The sequence below is a fragment of the Cibotium barometz genome, chromosome 5, assembly GCF_041138505.1.
Source record: "Cibotium barometz isolate CiBa-2024 chromosome 5, ASM4113850v1, whole genome shotgun sequence".
Taxonomy (NCBI): Eukaryota; Viridiplantae; Streptophyta; class Polypodiopsida; order Cyatheales; family Cibotiaceae; genus Cibotium; species Cibotium barometz.
The window spans coordinates 42,860,779-42,886,050 of NC_141050.1; the positions used below are offsets into that span (position 1 = coordinate 42,860,779).

Genomic DNA, 25,272 nt, shown 5'->3' on the forward strand with positions numbered 1-25,272 from the left:
ACAGGCCACCCCAGACGGGAGAGAAGAGGGCGAACAGCGAAGAGAGAGAGAGAGAGAGAGAGAGAGAGAGAGAGAGAGAGAGAGAGGGGCGGCAGAAGCGAACAAAGGGAGAGAGGGGGGGCGTCGAGCAGGGGCGAACAGCGAGGGGGGCAGAGGGACGGGCCAGCTCATGCGGGGGAGAGAGGCGGGCGAACAGCGAAGAGAGAGAAAGAAAGAAAGAAGAAAGAAAGATATATTAACGTCTACGAGAGGCCAAAGTCGGCCTATGAGAGAGAGAGAGAGAGAGAGAGAGAGAGAGAGAGAGAGAAATGAAATGAAATGATATATTAAAGTCTTCAAAAGGCCAAAATGACCTATGAGACCAAAAAGGTTACAACAATTGGTGGATCTGATACAATGTCTGTGTAAGAAAAGCTAAAAACAACTAACTGAAACTGAAATAACTATGAGGAAAAGTACGGTACTAGGAGCTCCTAATGGATAACATCTGGGAGGAAAACTCCAGCAACAAAGGTAAGCATCATACACATCACTATCCAAAGAAGTCTCTCATCGGTCGATGGCGGATATCCTCAATGTCCTCCATGGTGAGTACTCTGACTGGACGTCTCCCATGCCGTGCTAGTATGGTCCTCATCCTCTGTTGTTGTCTCCGCCGGTGTCGAGATGGGCCTCTCATCTTGGGGCGCCTGGACCGCCCAGCTCTATAGCCCGATCAATCAGTGTACCTCTAGTGCGGCTATACTCTGGGGCTAGCTGCAATGCCTGCTGGCCTGACTGCTCAATCTCTGGTCGAAAGAAGTCTGTAATCTGCCTCTATAGGTGTCTCTCCCTCTCTGATCCCCTCCCTCTCAAGAGACCCTCTCTATGTCTACGAAGCTCCAGCAAGTATAATCCGAGGCATCTCTGATCTTGGTATCTCATGACTCTAGAGAGTGGTCCGAAACCCTCTCTAAACAGGCAGTGAAAACGGCCTCGTATCTCATAATATACTGGACAGTGACATAGGTAATGTAACTCTGTCTCTGGCTCCATCTGGCATAGCTGACAAATCCTGGCCTCAGCTGGTACTCTGAATCTGCCAGTCTCAATCTCTTGCTGGTGTGAGGATGTGCGCATCTCACCAATAGCACACCGTACCCCATGAGAAAGATGAGTATCCATGTAGCTGGGTCTAATCACAAACCCATCCTGCGTGAGCTGGAGAAGATGATCTCTATAGAAAGCCATCTTCGTACCAAGCTCTTGTGTCGGCTGTATCCATGTCCTCCTAGTGTCCAGCTGAATCAAGTCCTGCCTGATAAGTCTGGTAATCTCTGCCCGTGTGAGAGAGAGGGAGGGTGCATCCAGGGAGTACTGAAATGGAGGTAGCCTTTCCATACTAAAGCCATGCAACTGGAACCAAGCTGTCATCTGTGCATACCAACATGATCCGTCTCCCTGTGATGCCAACTGTCGTGAAGACTCCAGGGCTAAGCGAGCATATCTGTCTCTAGGGAGAGCCCAAGTGCTATGTATAAAGGAGACTCATCGAGTGAGTGCCTCTACTACCAATGGGGGGGCAGCCATCTCTGCACGGATAATATCATGTGGTACGGAGACCTTGGCCCTAATCATCCGGGAAATCATAGAAACCAAGGGCCTCTCCATATGTCTCCATCCATCAGTGCTACCAGCTCGGCTGTGGTGATCTACTGAGGGTCCCCATATCTCCACTCCATACAGCATGGCTGAAGTGACCAAAGTGTCAAAGAGCCAGAGCTTTGTTCGAGGTTCCTAAAACTGAACCTGCGAACACATCCTCTCTAGTCTCCCCCCAATGCTGCATAAGCTCTGGTCAATCTGGTCTCCGCTGCTCTCCTCAAGGAAAATAGTGAGCCACTGAAAACCACACCAAGGTAAGTATATGCATCTATATACTCCACTGTCTCCTGACCATATGTAAAGGTGGGTACTGACCTCCTAACCCACTGTGCTGTGGTGTTAAACACCATCACCTTGGTTTTACCAAGGTTAACAGACAATCCACTGTCCTGTGCAAAGGTGTGCAATGCATCCAAATGACGCTGCATCCCCTCTGGAGAGTCTGAGATCAGCACAATATCATCAGCATACAATAACAGTAGAATCCATGTCCCTGCTAGCTGTGCTCCTCTGTCACCCTCCCGCTCTACATAGTCTGAAACCTCATCCACGTACATCCCAAATAAGGTGGGAGAAAGGGGGCAGCCCTGTTTCACCCCAATAGTGGAGTGAACCATCTCAGATATACCCTGAGTAGTACGTACCTGCCCCACAACTGTCCTGTATAAAGCCATGATTCCCCAAATCAGCTCTGTGGGCACTCCCATCTCCTGTAGTCTGCGCATCAGTCTGGCTCTCGGTACTGTGTCAAAAGCTTTGCGGAAATCCACAAAGCAACAATAAATCCTCCTGCCATATAATCTGCCCTCCTCAATAATAGCTCTGAGTGTCAAGATATGGTCAAAAGTGGAGAAACCTCTCCTGAACCCTGCCTGCCCTGATGCACGTATGCCCTCTCTCTCTGCCCATCTACTCAACTCCTGCTCAAGAATAGATGCATATAATCTAGCCAATGTGTGACCAATCATGATGGTACGATAATTCCCAGGAAGCATGGGATCCCCTGACTTGAAGATAGACACAATCGTGGACATATTCCAAGTCTCAGGAAAACCCTCACACATGGCTCGGTTAAACATCATAGCAATAAGCTCTGCAAGCATATCTCTGGCATGAATAAAGTGCTCTGCTACCAAACCATCATGATCATATGCTCTCCCAATCCTTATCCTGTCAATAGCTTTCCTTACCATCTCAGCAGTAAAGAAAGCACATGTCTCTGGGCATGGCTCCGATGGGTCTGGCAGGGGCGGCTGTCCTGCTCTGTTGTGTACAGGGATGCTGCATACTCACCCCAAATCTCTGTGGAGGTAATGGCTGGTGATGGTGAATGCTCATGGAATAGTCTCCATGCTTCGCCTGAGTCCTGACTCATAAATAACTGATACAAATCCCTCTCAGCAAGATAAGCCCTCTTCTTCCGTCGCACTAGGTGCCGGAAGGTAATTCGTGACTGTCTGTGAGTGGTAACACCCATGAGCACCTCTCTCTGTAATCTGATCCTCATCTCTCTGCACTCCTCATCATACCATCTGTTCTGGGGCATGTTCCTAGATCGTCTCCGTGTAGGCTGACTATGGGAATATGCCTCTGATGCTACAGCATGAAGCGTATCTATCAATATCTGAGTGAGCTCATCTAATGGCCGTCCTGGCTCCTCGGCACATAAGCGTCTGTATATCTCATCCGTGTACACGGTGTCAGTCTCCCTCGTAAAGGTATAACGAGTGTGTGTGGAGACCTGTCCCAATGGAGCGGTGCTGAACTGAAATGTAAGAGTGAAGGACAAGATAGCATGATCCACTGCTATTCCAACCGGCCTAGTGCCTACCATAAAATCCTGAAAAAAGGGAATGAGACTAGGCTGAGCCATAACATAGTCCACTGTACTAGCACCATGCCTATGTGGAAAGCAAGTGAAACCGCCCGATGTCGGGAATCTCTGTAGGCCATTCAGGATGGCCAATCCATGTGCAGTCCCCATGTCTATCAAATACCGCCCATACACTGTATGCTCCTCATCCTGTGAGAGTCTAGATAGGCCCATATCCCTAACATCAAGCTCCCTCAACATCTCCTCTGAGGTATCATAAAATACTGTCTGGTTATGGGCGGTCCTGGCATTGAAGTCCCCCAGGAGAATGATGTCACCATCCCTGGAGAACTCCCAAATGTCATCATCCAAAATAGAAAAGGGAGACTGCCCGCTAGGTGATGCATACACTAATGTACTAGGAGCAAAATAGCATATAGCAATGTAGAGATATCTGCCCGTCTCTGCCCTCAGTCTAACCCACATGTACCTAGCCTGCTCATCTCTGCGGACTATATGTATCAGTGGCTGTAGCTCTTCTCTAAACAATACTGCCACTCCTCCTGAGCCCCGTCCTCTATGCTCTGAACGAGTCTCCTGTCTACAAGCTGTCTCCCATCGGTATCCACTAACATGTGGCATGGACTGTCCAGGAGCCTGATGCGTCTCACAGTAGAAGATGATGTCTCTCCCACTGAAACTATTCTCAAAAGCCCCTACATCAAGACGTAGAGAGAGAGAGAGAGAGAGAGAGAGAGAGAGAGAGAGAGAGGGAGCTGGGGAAAGGGAGTGAAGAGAGATAAGCGAACAGATTGTGCAAGGGCGAGTGGCGAAAGGGGGCGAAGAGAGAGAGAGAGAGAGAGAGAGAGAGAGAGAGAGAGAGAGAAAGGGAGCTGGGGAAAGGGGGCGAAGAGAGAGAAGCGAATAGATTGTGCAAGGGCGGGTGGCGAAAGGGGGCGAAGAGAGAGAAGCGAACAGAATGAGGGGCAGGCGAATAGAGAGAAGCGAAGAGAGAGAGAGAGAGAGAGAGAGAGAGAGAGAGAGAGAGAGAGAGAGAGAGAGAGATTTCTGGAATCTGGTTGGCAGCTTGGGAGATGCATGTGCGTGGCCACTAGCTGTAGGCGGTAGAGTTATGCTTTGAAGAGAGAGAGAGAGAGAGAGAGAGAGAGAGAGAGAGAGAGAGATTTCTGGAATCTGGTTGGCAGCTTGGGAGATGCATGTGCGTGGCCACTAGCTGTAGGCGGTAGAGTTATGCTTTGAAGAGAGAGAGAGAGAGAGAGAGATTGCCAAAAGTGTGGTAGCCACAAAATGCAAGTCAACCCTTGCATGTGTGTCACATCCATATAATATAGAAGTACAAAATATTATATGTAGAGTGTCCTTTCACACTTGATATCCAAGGGGAAAAACCACATGGCAAAAAGTGCCCTTGGTTAAGCCCTATTCACACATAGCACTACCATAAGTGACAATATGCCTACAAATCCCCCCTGTAGTGGAAGTGTGAACCTGTAAAAGATAGCAGATCACTCTCTGTATGAGAGTAAGCCCAAAGCTTTGCGGAAAGCTTCAAACTTTTCTCGAGTTAAAGCCTTTGTGAATAGATCTGCAACATTATCCTGTGTAGGGCAGTAAGATAAACTGATCTCCCCTGCGTGTAACCTCTCTCGGACATAGTGATAATAAATCTCAATGTGCTTGGTACGTGCATGAAATACTGGATTTCGTGCCACGGCCATAGCACTCTGGCTATCAGTGAGAATGGTGGTGGGTGTCTGCTGACACTCACGAAGATCAGCCAATAATCTCCTCAACCATACACAATCTACTGTAGCTGTGAAGACTGCCCTGTACTCTGCCTCACAAGTAGATGTGGCAACAGTGGGTTGCTTTTTACTCAACCAAGATATGCATGAACTGCCAAGAAAAAAACAGTTCTCACTGGTGGATTGCCTGGTAGTATCATAATCACCAGCCCAATCTGAATCACTGTATGCATAAAGCTGCAAGCTGCCCCCCCTGGGGTAGAACAAACCAAGATCCAGGGTATCCTAAAGATAACGAAAAATGCGTTTGACTGCTTGCCAATGCTTTGTGGCTGGGCTGTGCATAAATTTGCTCAACAGACACCCCAAAAGATATGTGTGGCCTCGTGTTACACAAGTAAATGAGACATCCCACTGCCTGGCTATAAATGCCGGCCTCAAAAGGCTCTCCAATATCATGCATAGTAAGCTGTACACCTGGTTCTACTGGAGTAGAAATGGGCTTACATTCATCCATGTGATACCTTTTTAGCAAACTTTTTATGTGCATAACAATGCCATCATCTGTATGCATAAACTGTATGCCAAGATAGTAGTGTAAAGCCCCCAAATCTGACATATCAAATTCAGCTTTCAAATCAGCTTTGAAATCTGAAATCTGTGCTTTGCTAGTACTTGTAATGAGCATGTCATCTACATACAAGATGACTATGAGAATATTGGCACCGGTTTTCTTCACATACAATGTGCTTTCAGCTGGACTATTCACATAACCTTGGCTGGTTAGATGAGCATGTATTTTATCATACCAAGCTCTTGGAGCTTGCTTTAACCCATACAATGCTTTGTGTAATCTTCATACTTTATGTTCCTTACCAGGAACTACAAAACCAATGGGCTGATTTACATATACTTCCTCCTGTAAATCCCCATTTAAGAATGCAGTTTTGATGTCCAATTGATGCACTTTCCATCCTTTATGTGCAGCCAATGCAATCACTGATCTTATTGTGGTCATTCTCGAAGTAGGAGCGAAAGTCTCCTCGTAATCTATTCCCTTTTTTTGGGAGTAGCCTTTAGCCACAATTCTTGCTTTGTACCTGTCAATAGTACCCTCAAACTTCCTTTTGACTTTGTACACCCACTTTGTTCCAATGACATGCTTGCCTTTAGGCAATTCCACAAGATCCCAAGTATTGTTCTTCATGATAGAAGAGATTTCAGCTTGCATAGCTTGCACCCAATGCTCATTCTCATGTGCTTCTTCATAAGAAGAAGGCTCTTCTGAATCAAAGAGACCACCCATGGCTAATGCAGACTCCCCACGATGTATATTCAATGCATGGCTGGAACTAGCCCTTGTTCTACTTGTCAGTGGAGCTGCAAGTTTGCTTTCTTGCAAAGTTTTCAGCAACCATCTTGGCACTGACTTGGCTGTGTCTATGGCTGTTTGCTCTTCCCTGACAAAATCTTCCACTTCTTCCATAGAAGGGGGCTGAACGGCTGGCTGTTCCACATGTTCTACATGAGGATTTTCTTGTGTAGGGGCTGGCTGATCTGAATCCCCCCTAATTGCAATGGGTAATAGTCCATCAAACATGTCCTGTATGCCTGTATCATTACTTCTATACAAGCTATACATGGGCTGTTCTGAATTTTCAGCAAATACCACATCTCTACTGACAAAAGTCCTTCGTGTTGTTGGATTATAGAGACAGTATCCTTTGCTCTCATTGCTGTAGCCCACAAAAATGCATTTCATTGCTTCGTCATCTAGCATTGTTCGGAGTTGTTCTGGCACATGTGCATATGCCAAACACCCAAATGTACGCATATAATCCACTGTTGGCTTTCAGCTATACCAAGCCTCAAATGGTGTTATGGTTTTCAAAGCTTTTGTTGGACACCTGTTCAACACATGAGTTGCACACATTATAGCTTCCATCCAAAATTTGTGAGGCAACTTTTGTGCTTTCACCATGCATCTTGCCATCTCCATGAGAGATCTATTTTTCCTTTCAGCTACACCATTCTGCTGCGGTGTATAAGGCACAGTACATTGGTGTTTGATGCCCTTTTGAAGCATATAATCCTTGAATGCATTTGACATGTATTCTCCACCTCTATCTGAGCAGAGTGTTTGGACTTTACATCCACACATATTTTCAGCGATTGCTACAAAGTGTCGAAAGCATGCAAACACCTCTGCTTTCGCTTTCAAAGGGTAAACCCAAGCAAACCTGGAGTAGTCATCAATGAATGTGACGAAGTAAAGATGCCCCCCTATGGATGGTGTCCGCATTGGACCACATACATCACTATGTATGAGCTGTAATTTACTTTCAGCTCTAACAGCTCCATCTTTGGGGAATGGTTTTCGTTGCATCTTTCCCAAAATACACCCCACATACATGTCTTGGTGGAGACTCAAGAGGCGGCATATTATCAACCATATGATGCTTCTGCAAAAGCATCAAACTCCGAAAATTTACATGCCCAAAACGAGCATGCCATAGCTCCGCATCATGCATAGCAGGAGTGTGGGCAGCCACTGTATTTGCATCATAAGTACGCTTGTCATAGCTGTCCAGCTTATACAAGCCTTTGTATCGTGTTCGAGAAGTGACTATTTCATAACCCTTTGATGGGTCCTTTACCAAACACTTCCCATCTTCAAATTCAACCTTTAAACCTTGGTCCTTTATGGCTGAGACGGAGAGCAGATTTTTCTTTATGCCTGGAACATACAATCCTTTTCTCTTTTGCAATCCGCTTCCTACATTCACTGATGTAGTGTCCAGGCTTATGGCAGTAGTGACATTTGCCCTTCTTTTTGGGCTTGTTTGCATCCCCTTTGTCAGACTTTTCAACACTAGAAGAGAGCTGTCCATAACCAGCCTTGCTAGACTGTTGTCCCCCATGCCTAAAGCTCTTTGCTTTACCTTTATCCTTGGCTGTAAATGCCTTTTCTCCACCACGGTTGCTCGATAAGTTTGCTCTTGCTTGCTCTTCCTGCAAGAGTAAACCCACTAGCTCTTCAAAAGTGACGGGATCACCACCTCCTCTCATAGAGAGGTTGAGAGAGGTGTCAAAGCCCAAGTAGGAAGGTGGTAAAGAATGAAGAGTGTTGGTGACCACCTGTCTTTCTGGGATAACCTCATCAATGTTGAGTAATTGTTCCTGCAAATCTTTCACTTTGGTGAGATGATCTGCCATGGAGTCACCCTCATCCATAGAAAGAAGATCCAATTGTCTCTTCAAGTAGGCAACTCTTGCCTCGTTGCGTACTTGATACATTGCTTCCAATGTGTCCCATGCAAGCTTCGATGTCTTGCAAGAACGAATGTGCGGAATAATAGTCCTTTTCATTGAAAGGGCTCCTGTGCATCCCTAGAGTCCCATCTCTTCTGCTCTTATGTGGGAGCAGGTTCTACCTCAGGAGCTCTTTGAGCACCTCCCCTTTGAGGCGTGGCTGGCTGTATGGTAAGTGGGCGTGTGTCATCACCACACACAATGCCCCAAGGCCCTTTGGCTACCAGCAAATTACGGATCATGAAACTCCAGATGGAGTAGTTAGATCCATCCAGCTTGTCCTCCTGGGTGAGCACACCAAATACATCTGTAGCATTTTGAGCCATGTCAACAAAATATACATGCAAGCAAACCAAGCACCAATGTGCACTGCCAGGCAACCAAATGTCCTGTGCAAATGTTTGCCTGCAAACTGAAGCAAGTGTAAACCTGCACCAAATTGTCCAATTACATACAATGTGTATACATATGCGACAAATCACAGCTGTAATGCCCGATTACATGCTCCAATCTGAAAAGCACCAATTTTTATGCACTCCAATCGCTTCAATGTGCAGTTAATTGGCCAATTTTCACAAAAGCCCCAAATTTCTGCAACTGAAAGAGGCTCAATTTGCTGATTTTGACCTCAATTTGGAAAACGCCCAGATTGCAAGCAAAGCAACATGTCCAATTTTTCAATTTGGCCTCAAATTGAGAAATCCCCCAAATTGCCTGAACCCTAGACCACTTGCAATTTTTCTGGCAAAGGGGATTTTTTGGCAAACCCCTAGATTTTTGCTTGAATCTGACCTGCCCTGAAATGGCTGCAAAATTTGTATTTTCATGTGAATAAAAATCTGTATAAAAAGTACGCAAGCCAGTACCCGGATGGTACAGTACGGAATGGGCGCTGAGGGGCGCAAGCGTCAGTCGGCCAGGTACAAGCCGGCAGGGGGCACCGTGAGCTCGCTGGCGAAGTCACCGGCTGGTGTGAATACCCGCAAACACGCGCTGCTGTCAGGCCAGCGGGGCGGGAGGCGCAAGGCGAGAACAGAGACGGAGACAGTGGCTACAACGCCGGCGTGGAAGGAGCAAGCGGAAGGCGGCGTTTCTGCGCGCAGTAGCGACGCCGGCCGAGGGAGCGTGGCCGCCAACGGACTGCGCCGGCCGGGAAGCGCTGAGGGGCGGCGGCGGTGGTGAGGGGCTAGAGAGCCTCGTGGGAATCTTGGAACCTGGAGAGTATCTCGGCAAGGTAATGGCCTCCAAAAAGACAGGGCCGGAGGTGGGTTCCTCAAGGTAACTGGGGGGAGGGGGCATCACCATCGGGGAGCTGCTGATATAAATGCTCGAAACGGTTCTCTGACAAAACCGTATCCTCCTGTGCCCTGCCAGCTTGGCGCGCTTGGCAACATTGCTCTGCTCTAGAAGCAGACTAGCGGCTCCATCTCGAGCCAACGGTCTGCCACTTTCCTCCTGTGCCCTGCCAGCTTGGCGCGCTTGGCAGCATTGCTCTGCTCTAGAAGCAGACTAGCGGCTCTATCTCGATCCAACGGTCTGCCACTTTCCTACATTAGTGGGTCCTGGTGCTCTGGTGCATGGGGACCAACTTCCCTCCCACTCCCTTTAAGAGGATCTGTATTGGGACCCGAGGGGGGACCACTAGAGGAGGTCTCCTCACCTGACGGGCGAGGACAAGCTCTAGTGAGATGTCCCTACAGCATAGTGGTTGAGTACTTTAGGTACAATGCAGTATAGTACGTGTACGGTACGAGTACGTAAAGTACGCATCAAGATAAGTACTTTAAGTACGTTCACGTTTTTTACTCTATATATGTGTGTGTGTGTGTGTGTGTGTGTGTGTGTGAAATAAGAAATATCTAGCATCCATACAAAAATAGCGTAAAAGAAAATGGTAATACTAAAATGAAAACTAATCTATTAACTACTGAGCAATGACCACTGATCAAAATAATTAAAAAACAGGCCAAATAAGTGTTTTACATTGAACCTTATCCATACGAGGTGCGGTACGTATGGAGTGGTACGGAAAATACTGAAGGTACACATCACATGAGTACGGGTACGGAATGCAACTATGATATGAAGAGTTGGCCTGGGAGGCCAGAGTATTCAACTCTTTGCAAAATAGCGGCTCCTGGCAGGCAAGGAAGAGATATGGCATGTGGCACTCTCTCCGAAGAGGCTACGTAGATACAAAGGGATGGAATCCCAGCCGCCCAAGCAAGAACCGAAGCGGCAATGGAGGGGGGTTCCATCACTCTCCTGATAGCAAAACCTATCACCGGGAGGAGAGGAAGGTATTCCTTCCTAAGACATGGGAAGCACACTATAACAGGAAAGCCTCAAACGTCATCCAAAAGGTCGGATGTTGGGTCGAAGCCGTGCTGCCACCTCGCAAAAAAAGACCTGGGTTGTACACAGTGCGATGGGGCTCAGCTGCATGACTTTGTCCGAAGCTGCTAGTAGCCACACCCCAAAGGATGAATATCAATGATCTTTTCAGGCGCGCCAAGGAGGCTAGCCTAAAACACATCCCTAAGCTATCCCCGCGCCGAGCGGCTACCCACAATCGTGCATACCAAGGTAGAGGCCTCTAAAGATGCGACTGTTGAAGCGAGGAGCTCAAGGTTTGCTTCTGAAAAAGAGAGGCAAGGGACGGTGGCCTCAGTTGGGGATGACAAAGCAGCTGCCATGGAGTCCACCTGGGGGTTCAAAGACCAGAAGTCGCCAAAACTTGCCCCGAAATGGAGACTACCCATGTGCAAGAATCTGCAGAGGAGAAACGCTAAAGGGGAGGGCAAGCAAAGGTTGGGAGAGGAAGGGCTGCAAATGGGACTCGAAGGAGGGGGTGGGATGAAATGAAGGCAAAGGAGGAAACAGGGCAGCTGGCGGAGAACAAGGAAAACAGGGGGCGGCGGGGTGGAAGAAGGGCAGGAGGCGGAAAGGGAAAAAACGAAAAATGCCCGGGGGGGCAGTGCGCAGGAGAAGGGGAAGGGAGGGAGTGTGCCGCTGGCAGAAGACCCAGAAAACAAAGGGGCGGCGGGATGGGAGAAGGGCAGGAGGCAGAAAGGAAGAAAACGCCCAGGGGGGGCAGCAGGCAGGAGAAGGGGAAGGGAGAAAGAGGGCACAGGCGGGCGGACGGGCAAAGAGGGGAGTGGCGGGGGCAGCACAAAGGTGGACAGAGGGAGAGGGCGCAGGTTTGCGAACAGGGGGGGCTGCTCCAGCTCACACTCACACTTTTCATCCTTTGTAATTGTTAGTGTGTCTGTACTATTCTATATCAATCACAATTTGCAAAAAATGCAATTAGAAAGTTCAAATGGATCCATCAACATTAGCCAAGGAAAGAGGAACCTACTTTCACTTATTTGTTGAAGCAGACCTTCTACTGTTGTAACAAGGCCACCAAGAGTGCCAGATGCTAGTTCTAGCTCAAGTTCCGGGATGCTAACCATTGCAGTATCTGACTACAGGACAGAAGTAAAACAAAACAGTTTCGAAGGGCATCTTAATGAGTTCTGAACAGCTACCAAAGATGGACTTATGTATACCTTGATCACGTCCCGACTAAGATCTTTCTGGTTCAATACCTTCAAAGATATCTTCTTCCCTTTGGTAGGTATGCTGCCACCAGGTTTCAACTGTTAATGTGGACAGGATCAGATAAGGTCAGGTCATTTACCCAAAGGGTATTTGCAAATCTCTGGTCTCAGTGCACAACAAAAAGGCTTTAAAGAACAGAGACATTGATCCAGTATAGGGAAAAAATTGTACCTCTGAGTTTCTATACCCGCAAGTGTCACATGAAGAAGCCATTACTATTACTTCTTTGAAGTATGGTATATCTAGTCCATTTACAGTGAAGGTACCAAATAGAATTCACCATACAAATCATACAGTCGGGTTTGTTGTAATATGTGGCCTGTGCATGCATGCATCCATACATACCTCATACCTCTGCGTTTCTATACCCGCAAATGTTACATGAAGATGGCATTACAATTACTTCTTAAGTATGGTATTTCTCGTCCAAATTCACCATACAAATAATACAATCCTATATAAATGTGTCTATGTGCCTGAGTGAGGATTGCGCCAAAAGATTGGATATGTGAGCTGTGTCACACATAGGCTGAGACAGAGGAGCATTACATATGTAGGTGCCCGGTATACTACGAGATTAGGGGGAGATTCCATTGTCTCTTCCGTGATGGATTTGGTCCAGTTTCGAGGGTCATGGACTACCATGATCAGAGATGCCTACGACTCTTCCTCTTGGAACTCCGCAGACACAAAGAGTCCCTACTACACCACAGGCCAGCATCCCTGTTTCCATACTACTTTATGCTGATGACATTATGCTTATTGCAGATTCTCCAAAGGCTCTCCAAAGGCATCTTGACACATTATAGGACTTTCGGGCACAACGGGATCTCACAGTAAACCTTGGGAAAACCAAGGTTATGGTCTGCCACACATCCCCTCTTTTCACATCTCGACTTAGTTTCACCTACATGGGCAGCCCAGTGGAGATTGCATACTCGTGTGTACTTGGGAGTCACTTTTATAGGACCGGTCTTGTCAAATCCCCATAGGATCGCCTCATAGAACGCTCCTGGTACAAGACTCGAAACCTCCAAACAAAACCAAGCAACGTGAAGGGGGTGCATGCCTGGCTCACCTCTCGACCTTGACAACCGTGGTGGGCAAGCCCACATGCCTTGGCTGTCCCCACCGAGCCACGAGCTGAGCTAACTAGTTGAACGTGCCGACCTATCTCTACCCGTGACATCCCATTCCGCCACGAAGCTACCCTCGTGGGCCTCGAGACTGGTGCCGGCCTTGGCTGCATAAAGCAGGTGCACGTCTGCACTAGATCCAGGCTCCTGACCATAGAGCTCCCACAAAGACATGCGAGACTCTATGAACTATTGACTAACCTTGGCCACCCTTTTATAGGCTCTTGGTCGGTCACCAGCATCTACACTTGGGCGCCCGCCCGTCCATACTTGGGTGCCCGCCCGTTAGTCTATCCCTAGCCCAGCTCGCGAATCAGCCTCCCTAACTCCAAGCTTCCCCAAGTCTCGAAACTAGTCTTGTGTGGGTGTAGCACACGGTAGATACACACTGTGCACATGACATACTCCCCTTCCTCTAAGAGCTCACTCCTAAGCTCACTAAAAACCCAAGGTAATCCCTCTGAAGGGTAGTCAATGTCTCCCATGTAGCGTCCTCCTCAACACGATCCTTCCACTTGATCTTGTATTCCGTGAGAAGTGTATTACGCAACCGTCTTTCACGAAATCCAAGAATCTTTTCCAGTTCGTGTGGATCAAATGTCATGCCCTCGACATCTATGATTTCTGGAGGAGTAACTAATGAAAAGATGCAGGGGAGAAGAGAGCTTGAGCTCTTGCAAGCACACACACACTCACAAAACCCTAATAGAGAACACACAAGGTGAGAGGCTGAAAATCTTCTTCTTCTCTACTCAACACTCAACACTCAACACACCATATACAAGAATAAGAGTACACAATAATATGAAAGGTACTCAACTAATACATACACGGGTTCTCTATAGTGTGAACCCGACTAAATGAGCTGGCGCTATAACTATGCCAGTCTCTAGAATGGCTGTCACACAGCCTGTCATCCCACTGGCCGCATATCTCCCATGATCTCACCAACCATGCCAGTGGTGTAAGTGTGGGACCTATCCCCCAAGCGGGTCATCAGTGTCCACCGCCTCACTAGACGAGCTCGATATCTCAACACTCCCCCTCGAGCTCAACTCCATCTCATGTACACCAAGCGAAGCCCTGAATCTGCGGAGCTTCTCTGTACCCAATGCTTTGGTGAAGATGTCAGCTACCTGATCCTCTGTGCTGACATAAACAAGGTCAAGGTCTCCTGCTAAGACCTTCTCTCTGACGAAGTGGTAGTGGACCTCTATATGCTTCGTACGAGCATGAAAGACTGGGTTCCTGGCCAACTGTATACTGCTAATGTTGTCACAGAAAATGACAACTTGTCTATCCACTGATAGACCCAAATCTGTAAGTAGCTTTCTCAACCAAGCTATCTCACATGCTGCCATAGCAGCTCCTCTGTACTCGGCCTCTGTACTCGATAGAGCAACCGTAGGCTGCTTCTTGCTGCTCCAAGTCACAGCAGCACTCCCCAAAGAAAACATGAATCCACTGGTAGATCTTCTATCTGAGATACTACCAGCCCAATCAGCATCTGTGTACCCATGTACACATATCTCTGTCCCAATCTCATAGAATAGTCCACAATGCAAAGTAGACCTCACATACCTCAGTATACGTCTCACTGCATCCAAATGCGATTTCCGTGGAACCTGCATAAACTGACTCACCAACCCAACAGCATAGCTCAAATCTGGTCTGGTGATCGTCATGTAGATCAAACTTCCTACTATGCGTCTGTACATAGTAGGATCCTCCAAGATCTCTCCTGAATCTGCACTCAACTTGCCATTCTGATCCAATGGCACAGAAATAGGCTTACAGCCTGTCACACCATACTTGGACAACATGTCCAAGCCATACTGTCTCTGCAGTAATCCAATACCATGTGGTGACCTAATCACCTCAATGCCCAAGAAATATCTGAGCTCCCCCAGATCCTTCATCTCAAACTTCTGTCTAAGCAAGATCTTTACATCAAAGATCTCTGCATCATGATTCTCCGTAATGATCAAGTCATCTACATAGATGACAACAAGCACAACTCCTCTATCACCATGTCTCACATACAATGAGAAATCTGCATTGGCTACATGAAAGCCAATAGTGACAAGATATTCAGAAATCTTGTCAGACCATGCTCTTGGTGCTTGTTTTAAGCCATACAAGGCTTTCTTCAACCTGCAAACATGCTCGGGGTGACCCTCATCCTCATAACCAGGTGGCTGCAACATATACACCTCTTCTTACAAATCCCCATGCAAGAATGCATTCTTTACATCCATCTGATGTAAATAAAGACCATTGCTTTGACGCAGCCACTGCTATCACAACTCTCACCGTTGCCATCTTGGCAACTGGGCTGAAAGTTTCCTCATAATCAATCCCATATGTCTGCGCATATCCTTTGGCTACCAATCTAGCCTTGTACCTATTTATGCTTCCATCACTGTTATGTTTAACTTTGTACACCCACTTGCATCCAATGGCTTTCTTGCCTTCAGGCAATTGCAGTAAATCCCAAGTTTCATTTCCATATAGTGCATCCATCTCCTCATCCATAGCTTTCTCCCAACACACATTTCCAACAGCCTCATCAATGCATGTGGGCTCAACAACATGCACAACCTTTGCCATATATGCATAGTGATGTGCCACATAACCATCATAGGTAAATCTCTGCACAGGATTTCTTACTCTCCCAGATCTTCGTAGCTTTTCATCCATGGCTTCCATAGCCTTCTTTACACCAGGTGTTCTCATACCTGGGATCCCAAGCTCCTCATCAAGGCTCATATCTGAGCCACTAGACTCTCCATCAACATGAGAATGCCCTGCAGAAATGTCAAGCATACCAAGGGGCTCAACCACTTTCTCTTTTCCTTTACGCGATGTAGTAATCACATTTGCAGGACTGGTATTATGACGCAGCCTGCCACTCCATGGTCTATCAACAGACCCACTAGATGAGGACTCTCCTGGTCCACTCAAAGACTGTGATTGCTGACCTGCATTCTGTGCAACCACACTTCCACTCACATCAGCCCCAACAGCTTCTTTTTCAGCAACATACCAACTGCTCATTTCATCAAAGACAACATCCCTGCTTACCCTCAACTCACATGTAGCAGGGTTATAACACCTGTATCCCTTTTGCTCAAGGGAGTATCCAATAAACACACATTTTTCAGCTTTTGGATCCAGCTTAGTTCTCAGCTCATCTGGCACATGCACATATGCAATGCATCCAAAGACTTTCAGATGAGACAAGTCTGGTTTTCTGCCAGTAAACCTCTCCTCTGGAGTTACATCATGTATGGCTGCAGTTGGAGTCCTGTTCATGATGTATACTGGTGTAGAAACAGCCTCAGCCCAATAGCAATGCGGCATATTCTTCTCTTCCATCAATGCTCGCGCAATCTCAGCAATGTGCCTGTTTTTCCGCTCAGCAACTCCATTTTGCTGCGGAGTGTATCTGCATGTGAACTGTCTCCGAATACCATTCTTCTTCAAAAATTCAGAGAACTCATTGGAGAAGTATTCTCCCCCTCCATCTGACCTTAGGCACTTGACATATTTCCCTGTTTGCTTTTCAACCAAAACTCTGAAATTCTGAAAGTGAGTGAACACCTCACTCTTCTCTTTCATGAAATATACCCACACTTTCCTTGTGTGGTCATCAATGAAAGTCACATAATACCTGCAGCCTCCCATAGATATGGTCTTCGTAGGACCCCATACATCTAAATGCACAACATCTAGTGCATTTCTGCTCACATATCTGTTACGTGAAAACACATGCTTTGTTTGCTTCCCAAATTGGCATGCTTCACATATTTTCTGCATACCTTCCACTTTAAATTTTGCCAGCCCTGTCACAATTCCTTTATTCTGCATAGACTTCAATCTCTGCACATTTACATGTCCAATCCTTTTATGCCAAATGTCTGTGTCTGCAACAATTCCTGAACCATTTGCAAACATCGCAGCACTCATTTCAGGCATGTCTACATTCAACGTAAACATTCTGCCCACTCTGTTGCCTTTTGCAACCAACCTGCACTTGTCTTTAAAGTCTTCAACATAACACCCATCAGGGTTAAACCGAACCTGCAAACCCTGCTCAATCATCTGGCCAACTGAAACCAGATTCTTTGTTATGTTCGGAACGTGAAGTACATCTGCAAGGTACTTCACTTTGCCATCCTGCATAGACAATGGCACATCTCCAACATGGGCAATTGGATGAGCAGTGTCATCCCCTGTTTCCACAAAACCTGGTCTTTCCGGGTTTTTTATCTCCTTGAACCACTCCCATGACTCGTCATGTGGTTCGAAGCGCTTGAATCCACATACCATACATTATCTTTTTGTGCTGCATCAACATTTTCAGACATGGCATTCACAACATGCTGCATAACAAACAACCTTTCATTATCCTCATTATTTCTGCTTGAGGATGCATAGTTGTTTTGCTGCACTTTCCCATTTTGCATGTCAGCCTGCTTCTTATAACATTCTGACTGCACATGTCCAGGCTTACCACAATAATAGCATTCACGTGCATCATTATATTGCCTTTGCCAATTTCCACGGCCTCTTTGACTCCCCCTGCCTCTGAATTTGCCTCTTCCACCTGCGTGTTGTTGTTGTTGTTGATTCTGGGACTGTTGTTGTTGTTGCTCCTGCTGGCCATAATTCTGATTACCTGTTCGGCCACCTCCTTGACCGCGTCCACGGCCTCCTCTACCTCGTCCTCTTCCTGAACTCGTGTAGAAGGCCTGTTGCTCTGAACTATTTTTGCTTTGTGAAGACTGTTGGTCTTCACCCAAGTTCTTCTCTTCGATAATCAGCATAGACACCAAATCTGTAAAGTTGGGAATGTTTTCCCGAGTCTGAATAGACGTCTTGAACGCCTTGTATTGTAGCCCGAGACCACGTAGACAGACTTCCACCTTGTTATCATCATCTACTGACACACCAATAGATGCAAGGGATTCCACAATACCCTTTATCTTCAGCGCATAGTCATTCACAGACATGCTCTTTTTCTCCACAGTATGAACTTCATTCTTCAACTGTATCTTGCGTGCCTTGGTATTTGTTTCATAGAGCTTTACCAAGGTGTCCCATGCCTCCTTGGGGGACTTGGCATCCTGAATGTGCCCAATCATGGTGTCCTGTATACTAATGGAGAGCCAATACATGACTTTCCTGGCTCCTTGGTTCCAGTCTTTAAACTCTTTCACATCTGCAGCAGTCGGATTTATATCCGGTATCTCTGGTGCCTCTTCATGCTCACCGTCTATGTAGTCCCAATAGCCTTTTCCCATCAAGAAATTCGTTAACCTGAACCTCCAAGCATGGAAGTTATTCTTATCCAGCTTCTCTGCCACAATCTGTGTTATGCCATCATTAGACATCTTGCCAAACACACAATTTTACCAGAAACTGCACTCTGGTTTTTCCTGCACAAACTGCTGTATTTTCTGCACAGCGGTACTGTAGCACTCTCAAATGTCACAACCAGTGACTTCAATGTGCATACATACACCCAATGGCAACTGTAGACCTCTTTGCAGCACCCACAGTGTCTGCACAGTCAATCTGTCTTCCTGCAGTTCTTAAAACAGAGTTCTGCAGAGAATCGATGACTTACCCGTAATGCTCGAAATCGCCTGCTTTCTGAAAAACGGAGGTCCAAACGCGCCCGAAACGCGTTTTCGGCCCAGAAAAGTCTGCCCGATAGGACGATATAGTTGCTCTATAGCTTTACTCCCGCGAAGAAAGCTCCTCAATCAGAGATCGTTGCCGGTGCCTCCCGTAGAGCTCCCGACAAGGGTGTAGTCACCAACACAAATAGGGAAGCGTAGTTGAAGCTCTTACCCTCGTACCACTTCCTGTGGTTCTCTTGCTTGCAGCTCAGCCCTTAGCACGAACCAGGCTCTGATACCATGAAAAGATGCAGGGGGGAAGAGAGCTTGAGCTCTTGCAAGCACACACACACACACACACACTCACAAAACCCTAATAGAGAACACACAAGGTGAGAGGCTGAAAATCTTCTTCTTCTCTACTCAACACTCAACACACCTTATACAAGAATAAGAGTACACAATAATATGAAAGGTACTCAACTAATACATACACGGGTTCTCTATAGTGTGAACCCGACTAAATGAGCTGGCGCTATAACTATGCCAGTCTCTAGAATGGCTGTCACACAGCCTGTCATCCCACTGGCCGCATATCTCCCATGATCTCACCAACCATGCCAGTGGTGTAAGTGTGGGGCCTATCCCCCAGGCGGGTCATCAGTGTCCACCGCCTCACTAGACGAGCTCGATATCTCAACAACTAACTGGTCTGTTCCACCCAATACTTCCTTAAGTCTACTGACATGAAATACGAGATGAAGTTTCACATGAGAACGCAAATCCAATTTATATGCGACTGAACCAATCCGTCGTGTAATACGAAATGGTCCACAGTATCTAGGAGATAATTTCAGAGATCGACCTGTCAGTAAAGTCTCGAAATCTTTCGGAACTCGCAAATACACCGTCGTTCCTTCAGAGAACTCTCTGGGTGAACGATGTCTATTAGAATAAAATCTGTCTCTTTCTTGAGCACTTCTAATAGATTCCTTCGCAACTTGTAACATTTCTTGCATATCTTGTAGAAAATTACGTGCTACATCATACTGAAGTCTTGAAAATCCCACTATAACAGGTGATCTAGGTTGAAAACCATATATAAGCATAAAAGGACTAAAACCTGTACTCGTATGCTTAGTACTATTATATGCAAATTCTAACATAGGAAGATAATCCTCCCATGAACTCTATCTTTTGGAGACATGCTTGACGCATATCCTCCAAAATCTGATTCACTCTTTGAGTCTGGCCATCAGATTGAGGTTGATATGAGGAACTCAAATTCAAAGTTGTTTCCAACTTCTCAAAAACAAGTCTCCAAAAGTCACTTGTACACTTAGAGTCCCTATCATTGACTATGTCGTACAGTAACCCATACAGTCTAAACAATTGCTCGATAAACTGCCTTGCTAATTGCGTAGCTGTAATGGTCTTCCGGGTCGGTAAAAATCTAGCCATTTTTGTCAAGCGATCCACCACAACCCAAATAGAATCGTGGCCTTGACGTGTTCTTGGCAATCCAGTAATAAAATCCATGGAAATACTTTCCCATTTATTACCTGGGATTTGCAAAGGATGCAACAGCCCAGCTTGTCTAAAGCATTCAGCTTTATTTGCTTGACAAACTTGACACTTGAGGACATAATCTTCTACATACCCTTTCATCTTTGGCCAATAAAAAGTGTGTTTCACTAAAGCTAATGTCCTGTGTACCCCAAGGTGTCCAGCAAAAGGGGCGTCGTGACACTCCTTAAGAATCTGGGACCTAATGTCCGAGATCTGTGGTACACAAATTTTGTCATTACGGAATAGTAAACCATTCCGAATCATCCACTGACCTCCTGCAGCCTGAATGGTAGGCTGCTCAATCATTGAGTCTTGGTCAATCAATGAGCTCCCGTCCTGGATCTTACGCCAAAATGGACCAAAATAACTATCAATCCTACAAAGTCCTCCTCTCAATGACTGAAATAAGTCAGTAGAAATCTCTGAACGAAAAAGTATTCACCTCTCTAATTCGACTAAGCGCATCTGCGACACTATTCATGGACCCCTTTCGATAACGAATCTCAAAATCAAAATCTTGCATTAACTGGCCCATTGAGCTTTCCTTCCTCTCAAATTATCTGCATCACACACATACTTGATTGACTAATGATCAGTCAATGCCACAAACTTGGAGCCATATAAATAATGTCTCCAAACCTTGAGAGCGTGAATGACAGCATATAGCTCCTTCTCAAGGGTTGGCCAACAAGATTGAGCATCGTCTAGCTTTTTATTGTCGAAAGCAACAGGTCTACCATCTTAAAATAGAGCAGCCCCGATTGCATAGTCACTAGCATCAGTTTCAAGAACATAAGGCCGACTCGGTCATGGTCAATGCTCAGCCGTCTCTAGTGATCTTGTGTCCCAAGTAAATGATTTCTATAAAAAACTCACATTTACTTAATTTAGCATATAGTCGATTCTATCTTAAAATAGTTCAGACAATCGTGAGGTGTCTAATGTGATCCTCAAGAAGACGACTATATATTAAAATATCATCCAAGAACATTACCACAAATTTTTCCAAATGTTCACGAAAAAGATCGTTCATCATTTGCAAGAAACTGGCTGGAGCATTGGTTAACCCAAAAGGTAATACGAGAAACTCGTAATGGCCATACCTAGTCCGAAAGGCGGTTCTTTCGACATGTCTTTCATGAATACGTATCTGGTGATAGCCAGTACGTAAATCTATCTTTGTGAAATACTTCGCTCCAGCTAACCGATCAATCAGGTCATTTGATCTAGGAAGAGGATAACAGTTCTTGATTGTCAGCTTGTTCAATCTCTTGTAATCTATACACATTCTCCACGTCTTGTCTTTCTTTCTCTTGAGTAACACAAGGGCACCCCAAGGTGATTTACTTGGACGGATCTGGCCCATCCTCAAATAATCTTCGAGTTGTTTGGCCAACTCATCTTCCTCACCTTGGCTCATCCTATAAGGTGGAATACTAACAGGTTGAGCACCAGAGATCAGGTCAATACGATGATCTACTGTCCTTTGAGATGGTGGTAAGCCTGATGACAGTTCCTTAGGAAATACATCTTGAAACAAATCAAGTATCTTCTTTAATTCGTTGCTTTCAAACAAACTTAATTCATTAACATCCATAGTAGGTATGAGAAATGAAGAAAGTGGAATCAAGACACAATGGAAAGCATTATACAAAGAAGAATCCATTATATTTCCAAAATCAACTGTATTTACAAGAGGTCCTTGAGAGGGATGTATACAATCACCTAAGATACAATACTGGGCGTTCCTATGTTCAAAAGAAAAAGTATGACTAGACCAATCTATATGGACTCGAAGAGTCTTAAACCACTCAATCTCTAATAACAAGTCTACATGCTCTAGATGCATAATACAGCACTCCAGAGTATCTTCGGAGTCTTGAATCCCGATCGGTAGCTTCTCCACCTTTCGATCCCATACATGCCAACCCGCACGTAGGCATACCTCATAGGTATGATCGCTAGGTATTTTGTCAAGACCCAATTTCTACACAAGTTTGTAATTAACAAAGTTGTGTGCATTACCAAGGTCCAGAAGAATGTGGATTCTATGACCATTCACCTCTCCACAAACTTGGAGAACATCATGCAAGCCAAAAACTTTAGAGTTGAACAGACAATCAGAACATGAACTAGGGCGAGAATGTACAGTGACTGAAGTACCTGTTAAAGTCAACTGGTTAGCTGCCTTCGGCTTAGGTCCTGCGTTGGTCTTTGCACCCTTCTTCGAGCACTCGTTACGCATATGTCCTTTTTCTTCGCAGATGAAACAACGTACCTCCTTCTTGAGCTTCAAAGCCTTGAGGAGACGGTTTTTCTTTGTTGGGGTCGAAGTAGAATTCTTCGAAGGTTGGTCCGAAGACTTTCCTTCTATCGTGCTAGCCATCAATGCGGAGAACTTCCATTTGTGCTTGTTCCCCTGCTCGGTCACGGGTTTAGATTTGGAAGAGACCATTGTATCGTCATAAATACGAGCGGAATGAACGGCCTCGTCCAAAGTTTTGCATTTGTTGTTTTTAACCTATAAACGGTACGAGTCGGGTAAACCGGCGACGAAGAAACCCAAAAGAGTTGTAGAATCCATCTTCGTAGCTTTCATCTACATGTCTCTAAATTTCTGGAGGTAGACCTCATAAGTGAGGTTCTGCGAGGCCATGGTAACTGGCAAACTGAGCAACGATATCATAGTCATCCTCTTTCTTGAGGAATTCTTTCTTAAAGAATTCTTCGAATTGTGCCCAGGTTGTTGATTTTAGGTTTGAGTTCTTTCCACCAAAGCAAAGCTTTGCCTGAGAGGAAACCTACTGCTAGCTGAATCTTTTTCCATCGTCATATGGATGAAACTAGAAATGGACTTGCCACTTATGTAGCCAAGTGTCCACAATCTCCTTGGTACACTGCTTGTGCTTGCCCCCAAACTGTTCTGGAGTAATGTTGGGGCCTAAAGCAGATGCCAAGGTATCCATGCCCGAGAGAGTAGATAGAGTAGTGGTCAATAAAGAGATGGAGTTCTGTAAAGCCTGCATCTGCGCGGGAAATTGTGCTTGACGTTCCGAAAAAGAAGCTTCGAAAGCAACTTTAAACTCTTGGAAATCAGATTTTGAAACAAAATCGTCGAAAAGATCGCCATCGGTGGCTTCCGTAGTCGACGGGTCTTCACGTTCGGGAATGGGTTCCATCTCCGATTCTTCGATCAACATCTTGAAGAGGGCAAGATGAGAGAAAAGGGTGACCTTGTACAAAGAAGAGTGCTAGAGAGCTTGAGAGATGTGTGGCAAGAAGCCTTCTTGAGGGGAATTTTATAAGCTTCCCCAAAAGCATATATAGCTTTAAAACTTTTGCTCTGTTACCACTGTCAAATCCTCATAGGATCGCCTCATAGAACGCTCATGGTACAAGACTCGAAACCTGCAAACAAAACCAAGCAACGTGAAGGGGGTGCAGGCCTGACTCACCTCCCAACCTTGACAGCCGTGGTGGACAAGCCCACATGTCTTGGCTGTCCCCACCGAGCCACGAGCTGAGCTAACTAGTTGAACGTGCTAACCAATCTCTACCTCTTGACGTCCCATACCGCCACGAAGCTACCCTCGCGGGCCTCAAGACTGCTGCCGCCCTTGGTTGCATAAAGCAGGTGCACGTCCGCACTAGATCCAAGCTCCTAACCATAGAGCTCTCACAAAGACACGCGAGACTCTATGAACTATTGACTAACCTTGGCCACCCTTTTATAGGCTCTTGGCTGGTCACCGGCGTCCACACTTGGGCGCCCGCCCGTCCATACTTGGGTGCCCACCCTTTAGTCTATCCCTAGCCCACAACTCGCCAATCAGCCTGCCTAACTCCAAGCTTCCCCAAACCCCGAAGCTAGTTTTGTGTGCGTGTAGCACACGGTAAATACACACTGTGCACATGACAAGTCTTCTCGATGAGCCATGTTGCAGAGGCTAGACTGATGCAACAATGCTTCTAGGCCCGCTGCCAAGAGCCGAGGACCAAGATGTGGCTATTTGACACCTTGGTCACTCCGGCATTGATGTATGGAGCACCCTTCTGGACACCTGATCTTACAACGGCCAAATGGCCAAGGATAGAGAGGCCTTAGGTCATGATGCTCTCCCGTATGATACGCAGTAAACCGTCAATCCCACATGATATTATCCTAGCAGAGTTTGCTACAGCACCCATGGTAGTAGAGACACTCTTCCAGACAGTCACATACATTCACAAGATCAGTGCCATGACCCCTTGGAGACTCCCGAGGCTTGCCCTACACTCCTCCCAACAGCTAGTAGCAGATGGGCACGAGTCATGGTATAGCAAGTATGCACCTGGTTCACGAGGCAGGAACGAAGGATGGATCGCCTCACCCCACTCCAGTATGACCCGGACTCCCCTATCATTAGGCTCTCTCAGGATGACAAGAACCAGGTGATCAAAGATGATTTATTGGGACTATACATACAGGATACCTGGATCACAACACACGAGCCACTCTCACAAAAATGACAGTACTACATGGATGCTTTCATGAGGCTTACACAGGATGGTTTCATACTGAGGGCCAAATATCTTGACATATGCATGTCACATGCCATGGGGATTGTAGTGGGCTCGTTGCGGGTGTCATTTCACTGCCTGAAGATAGAGACACGGAGAGCCATGCAGAGACCTCATGGGGAGAGGATATGCACTATGTGCCAACGGGAGGTTGAGTCAAAGCTCTAGTCTTTGTTTTCATTTGTACCATGATGAGATTACATGGACACTATTGTATCACTTTTGGTCTCATAGACCCA

General features: G+C 46.2%; 1 protein-coding gene across 1 annotated transcript in view; it reads right to left on the reverse strand.

The window, feature by feature from the left end:
- The window catches only part of LOC147638525 (uncharacterized), a 175,663-nt gene that overhangs the window by 35,939 nt on the left and 114,452 nt on the right, over nt 1-25,272 (reverse strand). The window contains exons 11-13 of the mRNA XM_086798442.1: nt 12,313-12,383; nt 12,090-12,179; nt 11,897-12,005 (exon numbers count right to left, since the gene is read on the reverse strand). Coding sequence (XP_086654568.1) covers nt 11,897-12,005; nt 12,090-12,179; nt 12,313-12,383 — 270 coding nt within the window. The remainder of the gene's footprint in view (nt 1-11,896; nt 12,006-12,089; nt 12,180-12,312; nt 12,384-25,272) is intronic.